At 47.3% G+C, this 12559-nt stretch overlaps 1 protein-coding gene across 2 annotated transcripts; it reads right to left on the reverse strand.

The window, feature by feature from the left end:
- Window positions 1-573: 573 nt before the first annotated feature.
- Window positions 574-7412, reverse strand: thg1l (tRNA-histidine guanylyltransferase 1-like). 2 transcript variants are annotated; one of them, XM_029649530.2, is made up of 7 exons: window positions 7196-7412; window positions 6161-6361; window positions 2480-2656; window positions 2114-2283; window positions 1899-1987; window positions 1525-1632; window positions 574-1078 (listed from the first exon to the last, which is right to left on the reverse strand). In XM_029649530.2, exons 2-7 carry the CDS (start codon window positions 6352-6354, stop codon window positions 917-919), a joined length of 900 nt encoding a protein of 299 aa, XP_029505390.1. In that variant the 5' UTR covers window positions 6355-6361; window positions 7196-7412; the 3' UTR covers window positions 574-916. The 2 variants fall into 2 exon arrangements, with proteins under 2 accessions (XP_029505390.1, XP_064874481.1); XM_065018409.1 differs by lacking the exon at window positions 7196-7412 and adding an exon at window positions 6840-7118.
- Window positions 7413-12559: the final 5147 nt, after the last annotated feature.

Consider the following 12559-nt stretch of genomic DNA (forward strand, 5'->3'; position numbering starts at 1 on the left):
ATACCAGGTTTAAATAGGTCATAGGGTATTAATATTTTAAAAAGAAGTGTATATATTTGGCCTGGCGAAGTGCTTTTATGGCTGACTGAATGGAAGCTGATAATTATGAGTTTTTTACTCCACTGGTCTGGGTAAGAAATGACGAGTCCTCAATATCTGAGACGGAGACATTCAAAATGTGCTTTCGATACCGAGTACAACACTGGTGCATTGCCTTTGAACAGGGCCATATGGCTGTCGGCACCCGGGGTGATCGTTATTGCCAGCACAGGTAGTTTCTGGGCAGAGCAGCAGGTAGTGTTCAGTACAGCATGCCATGACCATGCTGGGGTTGGCACCATTTCTGGGCAGGGATTGTAGTGGAGAGCAATCTGGTTTATTTAGGCCTACTGTACCAGCATTGTGCATGGTGATACCTACCCGAGAAACTAGGTTCCATCTTGTTTTTGCTGTCCCACCAAAAGCAATAACCTGGTCAGCCCAACTAGTATACATTTATCAGCCACTGTAAACTAGTGTGTAGAGAGAGAGAAGATGATATAATATGCCAGCATCACCACCGGAAAAACAAACTACATATTCTCTTGGTTTAATGGCTCCAGACATAAAAAGAGCGGTCATATTTAATCACAGTAAAATATTTGTATACAGTACATGAAAAAAGAGAATGATGGTGTGGAGTTATGAAAGACCTCTTGTTTTACTGCCACCATAGACAGTCTGTTCCAATCAAGAGTTGGTTATTAACAGTATCTGTCCATGCAGAGTGAGAGCTCTCAACCCTCTCCATCCCACAGCACGAGCATTTGGGAGTACGAAGAACTCCCCCTAGACTCTGTCCATGTTCAACGTTATCCACAAAGGGCTGGTGTCTGCTGGTTTTTCTCCGACAGGAAAAGTTCTGTTCCCCGTCAGCTCAGCAGTTGTCGTCTTCTAGAATGTTGGGGTGTTCCTCCCAGAACTGGTTCCCTATGACGTCACAGTGGTGGGCACTGACACGCCTCCTGGTGCGTGTCACTAGCACCTCCTCCCCCGCCTCGTTGGGGAGCTTCACACTCTTGGTCACTGTTTCTTCCAGCTGGGACAGAGGGATGAAGGAAGGGGGTTAAGAATTTGAGAGTGAGAGAAGCGAAGGATAGGACAAAATGTAAGCACCTACCTAATTATTCATGTATTATAGGTGTGAATTGTATAGCCCTAACCTTTCATATCCCACTCCCCCAGACACCCTTGGAGTGAGCCATTATTGACGGTGACCCTGGAGCAATTAGGGTTAAGTGCAATGCTCAAGGGCCACTTCGACAGATTTTCACCTAGTCATCTTGGTGATTGGAACCAGCAACGTTTCAGTTACTGGCCCAACACTCTTAACCGCTAGGCTACCTAATGCCCTCACACACACACAAGCCTGTATTTTGTATGAATGTATCTGAAATGGCATCCAATTTTCTATATAGTGCACTACCTCAGACAAGAGGCTCTATATAGGGAATAGGGTGCATTAAGGACAACCAGAGTTCTCACCTTCTCCCAGATGAGGGTGGTTCCTTTCCTGTGGACCAGAGGCTCCTTGTTGTAATTGATATCAAACTCAGAAAACATGATCTCATTCTTATCTGCTGCCAACGTTCCCTGGGAGAGAGAGAGACATACATCACAGAGATTTGATTATGTATCTAAAGGTTCTTGGTAAATGGAATGGTCAACTGTGAGGTGGTTTTCAGTGAGAGTAAACAGCATGAAGTAGTCATCCATTCTAAAGCTATTAACATAATTATAGTTATGACTAACAAGCAGATGCCCCTTAGCAAATGACACACCTCAGAAATAACAGATATTTGAAGCCTGACACACCCCCACACCTGTAATTATGCTAATCTCACTGGAGTAACTCTCACCTTTAGTCTGTCCTCTGCCTGTGTAGTGGTGAGTCCGCCTTTCTGCACCAACGTCCAAAACACTGTGTTATACAGGTTGTTGACGTGACCTGGCAAACACACACACCATTACGAAAGAGAACCACAAATGTGGAAGAGAATCTACTGTAGTCAAAGCATACACACACAGGATAATGTATTAGGGGATAGGAGTGTGTGTTTGTGTGTATATTTACAGTCAGCCTGCCTCCAGCTGAGGTAGTCCCGGAGGTTGCGGTTGCTAGGATACAGAACCACCCGTCCGTCAAACCCCGGGGGGTAAAGGAGGGGCTGGTCTCCGAAGTAGTCCTTCCAGTAGAACACATAGGAAGAGGAGAACTGGGACGCTACATGGGTCATCAGCTTACTGGAGGGGGAGTGGAAGGGGAGAGGGAGGAGACCAGAAAAGTGTCACTCAAATGCAATAAACATTTCTTGTGTGTGTCTGTGTGGTTGGGGAGTGTCTGTGTGGTTGGGGAGTGTCTGTGTGGTTGGGGAGTGTCTGTGTGGTTGGGGAGTGTCTGTGTGACGGTGTGTGCGTCTCTGTACATGTGTGTTATTACCTGGCTCTCCTCTTAAACCAGTTGGAGGTCCTCTTGAAGACGAAGCTGAACTCGTCACTTTGTCCGTACGAGATGATGATGTCATCCAGGTCCTCCATGACAGACCTGGCGCTACACGTCATCAGGCCCAGAGCTCTGTCGTCGTTGGGCTTCATGAAGTTGTGCTGCTCTGCAAACCTACAGCAACACAGGGTCAGTCAGTGGGTCAGTCAGTCAGTGGGTGGGTCAGTCAGTCAGCGGGTCAGGTCAGTCAGTCAGTGGGTGGGTCAGTCGGTCGGTGGGTCAGTGGGTCGGTCGGTGGGTCAGTCAGTGAGTGGGTCAGTCAGTCAGTGGGTCGGTCGGTCAGTCAGTCAGTGGGTCGGTCGGTCAGTCAGTCAGTGGGTCGGTCGGTCAGTCAGTCAGTCAGTGGGGAGGAGTGGTTGGTGAGTGTCTGTGTGACGGTGTGTGTGTGTCTCTGTACATGTGTGTTATTGGGCCAGTCCGTCAGTGAGTGGCTCAGTCAGTCAGTCAGTCAGACAGTCAGTCAGTCGATGGGTCAGTCAGTCAGTGAGTGAGTGGCTCAGCGGGTCAGTCAGTCAGTGGGGAGGAGTGGTCAGTCGGTGGGTCAGTCAGTCAGTGAGTGGGTCAGTCAGTCAGTGAGTGGGTCAGTCAGTCAGTCAGTGAGTGGGTCAGTCAGTCAGTCGGTGGGTCAGTCAGTCAGTCAGTCAGTCGGTGGGTCAGTCAGTCAGTCAGTCGGTGGGTCAGTCAGTCAGCGGGTCAGTCAGTCAGTCAGTCGGTCAGTCAGTCAGTGGGTCGGTCGGTCAGTCAGTCAGTGGGTCAGTCAGTCAGTCAGTGAGTGGGTCAGTCAGTCAGTGAGTGGGTCAGTCAGTCAGTGGGTCAGTCAGTCAGTCAGTCAGTCAGTCAGTCGGTGGGTCAGTCAGTCAGCGGGTCAGTCAGTCAGTCAGTCAGTCAGTGGGTCGGTCGGTCAGTCAGTCAGTCAGTGGGTCAGTCAGTCAGTGAGTGGGTCAGTCAGTCAGTGAGTGGGTGAGTCAGTCAGTGAGTGGGTCAGTCAGTCAGTGGGTCAGTCGGTCGGTGGGTGGGTCAGTCAGTCAGTCAGTGGGTCAGTCAGTTGGTCGGTCGGTGGGTCAGGCGGTCGGTGGGTCAGTCAGTCAGTCAGTCAGTCAGTGGGTCAGTCAGTCAGTCGGTGGGTCAGTCAGTCAATGGGTCAGTCAGTCGGTGGGTCAGTCAGTCAGTCTGTGGGTCAGTCAGTCAGTCTGTGGGTCAGTCAGTCAGTCGGTGGGTCAGTCAGTCAGTCGGTGGGTCAGTCAGTCAGTCAGTCGGTGGGTCAGTCAGTCGGTGGGTGGGTCAGTCAGTCGGTGGGTGGGTCAGTCAGTCGGTGGGTCAGTCAGTCGGTGGGTGGGTCAGTCAGTCAGTCGGTGGGTCAGTCAGTCGGTGGGTGGGTCAGTCAGTCAGTCGGTGGGTCAGTCAGTCGGTGGGTGGGTCAGTCAGTCGGTGGGTCAGTCAGTCAGTCAGTCAGTGGGTGGGTCAGTCAGTCAGTCAGTCAGTCGGTCGGTGGGTCAGTCAGTCAGTCAATGGGTCAGTCAGTCAGTCGGTGGGTCAGTCAGTCAGCGGGTCAGTCAGTCAGTCAGTCAGTCAGTGGGTCAGTCAGTCAGTGGGTCAGTCAGTGGAGCTACAGATACTAACACACTAGTCGTAATTTGTCACCTGGCTTCTCATTCAGTCCCTCAGTCCACTTCAAGGGTGCGCCTCAATAATAAAATACATGGTTCCTGTCCTGCTTGGTCACTAAGCAATTGACTGTGAAATGTGACAGGATGGTAACGATTTTCTCCACATATTTGACCTGCACAGATCATTCAGTGCAGAAGAGAGGAGAGGATGCCACTGCAGACACACCCCCAGCTATTCTCTGGAGCTACACACACCCCCAGCTATTCTCTGGAGCTACAGATACACCCCCAGCTATTCTCTGGAGCTACAGATACACTCCCAGCTATTCTCTGTAATTACAGATACACCCCCAGCTATTCTCTGTAGCTACAGATACACCCCCAGCTATTCTCTGTAGCTACAGATACACCCCCAGCTATTCGCTGGAGCTACAGATACACCCCCAGCTATTCTCTGTAGCTACAGATACACCCCCAGCTATTCGCTGGAGCTACAGATACACCCCCAGCTATTCGCTGTAGCTACAGATACACCCCCAGCTATTCGCTGGAGCTACAGATACAGCCCCAGCTATTCTCTGTAGCTACAGATACACCCCCAGCCATTCTCTGTAGCTACAGATACACCCCCAGCCATTCTCTGTAGCTACAGATACACCCCCAGCTATTCTCTGTAGCTACAGATACACCCCCTGCTATTCTCTGGTGCTACAGATACACCCCCTGCTATTCGCTGGAGCTACAGATACACCCCAGCTATTCTCTGTAGCTACAGATACACCCCAGCTATTCTCTGTAGCTACAGATACACCCCAGCTATTCTCTGTAGCTACAGATACACCCCAGCTATTCGCTGTAGCTACAGATACACCCCCAGCTATTCGCTGGAGCTACAGATACACCCCCAGCTATTCTCTGTAGCTACAGATAGACCCCAGCTATTCTCTGTAGCTACAGATAGACCCCCAGCTATTCTCTGTAGCTACAGATAGACCCCAGCTATTCTCTGTAGCTACAGATAGACCCCAGCTATTCTCTGTAGCTACAGATAGACCCCCAGCTATTCTCTGTAGCTACAGATAGACCCCCAGCTATTCTCTGTAGCTACAGATACACCCCCAGCTATTCGCTGGAGCTACAGATACACCCCCAGCTATTCTCTGTAGCTACAGATACACCCCCAGCTATTCGCTGGAGCTACAGATACACCCCCAGCTATTCGCTGTAGCTACAGATACACCCCCAGCTATTCGCTGGAGCTACAGATACAGCCCCAGCTATTCTCTGTAGCTACAGATACACCCCCAGCCATTCTCTGTAGCTACAGATACACCCCCAGCCATTCTCTGTAGCTACAGATACACCCCCAGCTATTCTCTGTAGCTACAGATACACCCCCTGCTATTCTCTGGTGCTACAGATACACCCCCTGCTATTCGCTGGAGCTACAGATACACCCCCAGCTATTCTCTGTAGCTACAGATACACCCCCAGCTATTCTCTGTAGCTACAGATACACCCCCAGCTATTCTCTGTAGCTACAGATACACCCCCAGCTATTCGCTGTAGCTACAGATACACCCCCAGCTATTCGCTGGAGCTACAGATACACCCCCAGCTATTCTCTGTAGCTACAGATAGACCCCCAGCTATTCTCTGTAGCTACAGATAGACCCCCAGCTATTCTCTGTAGCTACAGATAGACCCCCAGCTATTCTCTGTAGCTACAGATAGACCCCCAGCTATTCTCTGTAGCTACAGATAGACCCCCAGCTATTCTCTGTAGCTACAGATAGACCCCCAGCTATTCTCTGTAGCTACAGATAGACCCCCAGCTATTCTCTGTAGCTACAGATACACCTCCAGCTATTCTCTGTAGCTACAGATACACCCCCAGCTCTTCGCTGGAGCTACAGATACACCCCCAGCTATTCTCTGGAGCTACAGATACACCCCCTGCTATTCTGTGGAGATTTAGATACACCCCCTGCTATTCTGTGGAGCTACTTACTTGTGGAAGTTCCTTCCATCCAAACGCACCACGATGTAACAGTTTTTCAGACAGGTGTCGTCTGTCTCAAAGTTACGGACGTACTCAAACTTGCTCTTGGCCATTCTGGAGCTGCTGGTGAAAACACTGGCTACTGGCCGGAGGATGCGCGTCTTGATGCCTCCTGGTAATCTACACAGCACTGGACCCAACATGAGGATTCTATGAGAAAGGACAGACCAGATCAAATCAAAGTAGGTTCTGTTGGAAAAGAAGAAGCAGCAGCACAAGGTTGGCTGTGGTCTTCATGTCTGAAATTCTGCTCGCTTTTAGACTGGAGCATTTCTTATTATTCTGTAAGGAAATTCAAGACAATATTTACTATGATGTTAAGTTTCGTTTGGTATGTATTAATCTGTCCATCATCCATTTCATATGTTACAAATTACAATTCGTATGATATTTTACTAATTGCAATTAATACAATATGCTACGAATTTGCAAAAGATACAATATGTTACAAATTACAATTTGTTGTGGCTAACGTTAGCTAGCTGGCTAACCATAGCCAGGCTAGGGGTTAAGGTGGGCTAACATGCTAAGTAGTTACAATTAGTAAGTAGTTGCAAAGTATATATATATATATATATAAAACCTTTATTTAACTAGGCAAGTGAGTTAAGAACAAATTCTTATTTACCATGACGGCCTACCCCACCAAACCCTAACGACGCTGGGCCAATTGTGCGCCGCCCTATGGGACTGCCAATCACAACCGGTTCTGAACAGCCTGGAATCGAACCGGGGTCTGTAGTGATACCTCTAGCAATGAGACGCAGTGCCCTTGATCGCTGCACCACAATTAGCAAAAATGATCAATTCGAGATTCGAACATGTATTTTTTAGGTTGCTACCCATCCACCCTGACCGACCTCATTCCGTCTTAGCATTAAGTAGTCTTCTGTTTTATGTAACATATCATACTAATTTGACCATCCCTGATGATACGTTTAGTCTATAAGACCAGGCTGACAGGCTAGCTAGCTAGCTACTTACAAATTATTGGCATCATCTTCGGTTCATGATGAATACTTCCTAAAAACGATGTTAAAACTTAGTTTACTTTAGTTGAAACTATGTAAGTGATGCTATTGTCGAGGCAAAGCTTTAAGTTGTTATTTTAATTTCACTGTGAGAATGTATCTGGCAAATAACAGAACACATGTTGTTTTCGCCAGTGGGTGCAACCCAGTCCGTCCACCAAATAAGTCCTACTAGAACAGATACTGCGTATTTCAATTCCGGGACAGTATCTCATCTACGATCTCACAAAATAAAAACAACTAAAGAACATAAATTGTTTTGATTGTAGTTGTCGATTGTCTTTTAGCTGGGTTCCTGGACATAATTTCATTTAAAAAACAATAAAAACAAAGACTACACACGACTAATGTGCAAATCTGCTTCATAGTACTTCAGCGCCCTCTTCTGGTGAAAATCGAAAAATGCAGCGGAAGAAGACTAAATTCCCATGATACGTCCTTCCCTCACCCGTCCTTCCCTTACCCGTCCTTCCCTCACCCGTCCTTCCCTCGCCCTTACCCGTCCTTCCCTCACCCGTCCTTCCCTTTCCCTTACCCTTACCTGTCCTCACCCTTTATCCATGCCCTCCACCACCTCCTGACAGGTGGCTTGTAGACTAGACTGTAGTCTGATGTAAAATGGGTGGCTTGCAGACGACTGTAGTCTGATGTAGGACAGTGCGCACATCATTGTCCTCACTCTCTCCCCTCTCTCTTTCTCTCCGGCGATGGTGGGTGAAGCTCTCTATGCTGGGTGAAGCTCTCTACCACGAGAAGGCCCTCACTGTCACATGGGTAGGTCTGGCTGCCAATGAAGGGCTCTGATCCTCTAGTCTAGTGGTTCATTCTAGAGAGTAGGGTGTTGTTTTGGATGCAGGCTATGACATGCAGGCTATGACATATCCAGATCATGTGCCACCCACTAAAAAAGGTACAGCCATTTTCATTCTCTGCAATCAGAAAACAAACTCATTAGCTATCGCAAAGACCCCTTTGTCTCCCCTCTCCTTCTGTAGCTCTCTGACAAGCTGAAACTCCAGGAGAGTGGGGCTCTGAGAGAATGTGAGAAGAAGAAGCAGATAGACAAGAGGAAAGCTGAGCCTCCCCAGGGTTCCAAACTCAAATTAGAGACAGCAGATGAGGTGACCCCAATAGAGGGGACCCTAGGGCAGTGGATCCCCAACTTCAGAGGACCACAGCGGGGCCAGAGTCCATCACTAGATGGTGTAGAAGTCGGACGTGTGTCTTTGTCTTATCCCCTGTAAATAGCAGTTAAAAAAAAAATCATATATATCTTATTCTCACTTTCTATCTACAAACTAAATATACTTTCCTGCAACCCGCCTCACCCAATGTGGTACAGATCTATTTTATTCCTTATAACTGGAACCTCCATCAGGAGCTAGCCAGCTAACTAGCAACTAGTCTTTGTTAGCCACGGCTAGCAGTCTTTACCTTTTAGCTCGGTCACCAGCCAGCCTAAGCTTGGACAATACCTGCCAGTCTGCACAGCGCGATATCAACCCAGAGCATATCGGACTGCTTCTCTCTACCACATCACCAGATTCCTGCCGCTCTGGATCATTACACCGGATCATCGCAGCTAGCTAGCTGCAAATGAGTGGCTGCTGTTAGCTAACGCATCTGTCCCGAAGCAAGCACCAGTTAGCCTTGAGCTAGCCTCGAGCTAGGCCCATATAACAGCTAATTCTAGGGCTCTTTTGCCAATTGGCATGGACCCTTTATTGTCGACAGGGAGCCCCGCCTATCCATCACGACTGAACTGGTTTCATGCATGTTAACATTAGAAGCCTACTCCCTAAGTTTGTTTTACTCACTGCTTTAGCACACTCTGCCAACCCGGATGTCTTAGCCGTGTCTGAATCCTGACTTAGGAAAACCACCAAAAACTCTGAAATCTCCATCCCTAACTATAACATTTTCCGCCAAGATAGAACTGCCAAAGGGGGCGGTGTTGCAATCTACTGCAAAGATAGCCTGCAGAGTTCTGTCTTACTATCCAGGTCTGTACCCAAACAATTAAAGCTTCTGCTTCTAAAAATTCACCTTTCCAGAAACAAGTCTCTTACTGTTGCCGCTTGCTATAGACCTCCCTCTTCCCCCAGCTGTGCCCTCGATACCATATGTGAATTGATTGCTCCCCATCTATCTTCTGAGCTCGTGCTACTAGGTGACCTAAACTGGGACATGCTTAACACCCCGGCCATCCTACAATCCAAGCTTGATGCCCTCAGTCTCACACAAATTATCAATGAACCTACCAGGTACAACTCCAAATCCGTAAACACGGGCACCCTCATAGATATCATCCTAACCAACTCGCCCTCCAAATACACCTCTGCTGTTTTCAACCAAGATCTCAGCGATCACTGCCTGATTGCCTGCATCCGTCATGGGTCTGCGACCAAACGACCACCCCTCATCACTTTCAAACGCTCCCTAAAACACTTCTGCGAGCAGGCCTTTCTAATTGACCTGGCCCGGGTATCCTGGAATGACATAGACTTTAACCCGTCAGTTGATGATGCCTGGCTATTCTTTAAAAGTGCCTTCCTCACCATCTTAAATAAGCATTCCCCATTCAAAAAATGTAGAACTAGGAATAGATATAGTCCTTGGTTCACCCCAGACCTGTCTGCCATTGACCAGCACAAAAACATCCTGTGGCGTTCTGCATTAGTATCGAATAGCCCCCGTGATATGCAACTTTTCAGGGAAGTTAGGAAAGCTAAGGCTAGCTTTTTCCAACAGAAATTTGCATCCTGTAGTACTAACTCAAAAAAGTTCTGGGACACTGTAAAGTCCATGGAGAATAAGAGCACCTCCTCCCAGCTGCCCACTGCTCTGAGTCTAGGAAACACTGTCACCGATAAATCCACTATAATTGAGAATTTCAATAAGCATTTCTCTACGGCTGGCCATGCTTTCCACCTGGCAACCCCTACCCCGGTCAACTGCCCGGCACCCTCCACAGCAACCCGCCATAGCCCCCACCAGTTCTCCTTTAACCAAATCCAGATAGCTGATGTTCTGAAAGAGCGGCAAAATCTGGACCCCAACAAATCAGCCGGGCTAGACAATCTGGACCCTCTCTTTCTAAAATTATCTGCAGAAAATGTTGCAACCCCTATTACTAGCATGTTCAACCTGTCTTTCGTATCGCCGGAGATTCCCAATGATTGGAAAGCTGCCGCGGTCATTCCCCTCTTCAAAGGGAGAGACAGTCTAGACCCAAAATGCTACAGATCTATATCTATCCTACCCTGTCTTTCTAAGTTCTACAAATACCTAGGTGTCTGGTTAGACTGTAAACACTCCTTCCAGACTCACATTAAGCATCTCCAATCCAAAATTAAATCTAGAATCGGCTTCCTATATCGCAACAAAGCATCCATCACTCATGCTGCCAAACATACCCTCGTAAAACTGACCATCCTACCGATCCTCGACTTCGGTGATGTCATCTATAAAATAGCCTCCAACACTACTCAGACTGCATCCAATTTGCTATCACAGTGCCATCCGTTTTGTCACCAAAGCACAATATACCACCCACCACTGCGACCTGTATGCTCTCGTTGGCTGGCCCTTGCTTCATATTCGTTGCCAAATCCACTGGCTTTAGGTCATCTATAAGTGTTTGCTCGGTAAAGCCCCACCTTATCTTAGCTCACTCGTCACCATAGTAACACCCACCCATAGCACGCGCTCCAGCAGGTATATTTCACTGGTCATCCCCAAATTTGTCCGCCTTTCCTGCCAGTTCTCTGCTGAGAATGACTAGAACGAATTGCAAAAATCACTGAAGCTGGAGACTTATCTCCCTCACTAACTTGAAGCATCAGCTGTCAGAGCAGCTTACTGATCATTGCTGCTGTACATAGCCCATCCAACCAACTACCTACCTCATCCCCCCTTGTTGTTCCTTTGAACCCCAGTATCTCTACTTGCACATCATCTTCTGCACATAACACTCCAGTGTTAATGCTACATTGTAATTATTTCGCCACTATGGCATTTTTATTGCCTTAACTCCCTAATCTTAATACATTTGCACACACTGTGTATAGATATTTCTATTGTGTTATTGACTGTACGTTTGTTTATCCCATGTGTAACTGTGTTGTTTGTGTCGCACTGCTTTGCTTTATCTTGGCCAGGTCGCAGTTGTAAATGAGAACTTGTTCTCAACTGGCCTACCTGGTTAAATAAAGGTGAAATAAAATAAAAAAAAATAGACCCAGGGGTCAAATGTTAAAGGTCAGGAATCGGGGACTGAGGGGCCCCAGAGAAGACGGTCCCAAAAGAAAGTAGTGTCCCGGCCCGATGGGAGGGTTCACACGCACCATGTCAACCAGCTCTTCATACGGGGAGAGAACGTGCTTCTAGTCAACCTACAACCACTCTGAACCGGTTGTGTATTTCATCCAGCAGGGGTGGCAACCTAGCCTGGAAGCCAGTTTGTTTCTGCTCTCTTGCCGACTCCTTGTGGAGTTTCCATGCCAAGCAGAAGCAGAAAGACTGGCACCCGGGCTAGTGACAAATCTCCAGGAAAGTTACTTGACCAGAAGAAACAAGCTGAAGCTTTACCAATACTGACCCATCAACACCTACTACAGTATCTACACTGGTTTAGACCAACTCGGAGTGAACCATGAAGTCTCACTGCTACTGTATATCATATTGATATGTATTCTCTGCTTTACGCAGACAATAAGAAATAAAACAAATTACCAAGCTGTCTTCCCATCTGGGTCATATGAAACACAGTATTGGAATGCAGGCATGGAGTGCACCACTGTAAATAACCACCAGAGGGCAGTGTAGATGCATTCTAAGACATTTGAGTCAATTGAAATTTAAAAAACAATGTATATGAATCATTGTGGAAAACAAGTCTAAAAGTATTCATATAACTAAAGAGAAGTATAATTTCACATTATCCTGATATAGTGAGGATCAAAATGATCACCTAACCCAATGAATGTCGTTACATTTTTCTTATAAATATGCAGATTATCTCAATGCAGAAAACCCATATAAATGTCATCCATGCTATGCCCAGCCTGCAAACTCCAGATAACACGTAGGCACATTGCCTCTAAAAAGAGGAAAGCCTACTGTTTGTCCCATTATCTTGCTCTTCTGTCAGCTAGAGCACAAATGGCAGCGTGGTCTGATCTCAGAAGACCTCATATGTGTGTTATGAATAATGGAGATGGGGAATGTTCAGATTGCAGATGGCACTAAGCTGCAAATCTTGTCTAGACATTTCAGATTGTTTTATTCTTTAATGCCCACATTAAACAGCATGATC

Source organism: Oncorhynchus nerka, linkage group LG5 (genome assembly GCF_034236695.1).
Source record: "Oncorhynchus nerka isolate Pitt River linkage group LG5, Oner_Uvic_2.0, whole genome shotgun sequence".
Lineage (NCBI taxonomy): Eukaryota > Metazoa > Chordata > Actinopteri > Salmoniformes > Salmonidae > Oncorhynchus > Oncorhynchus nerka.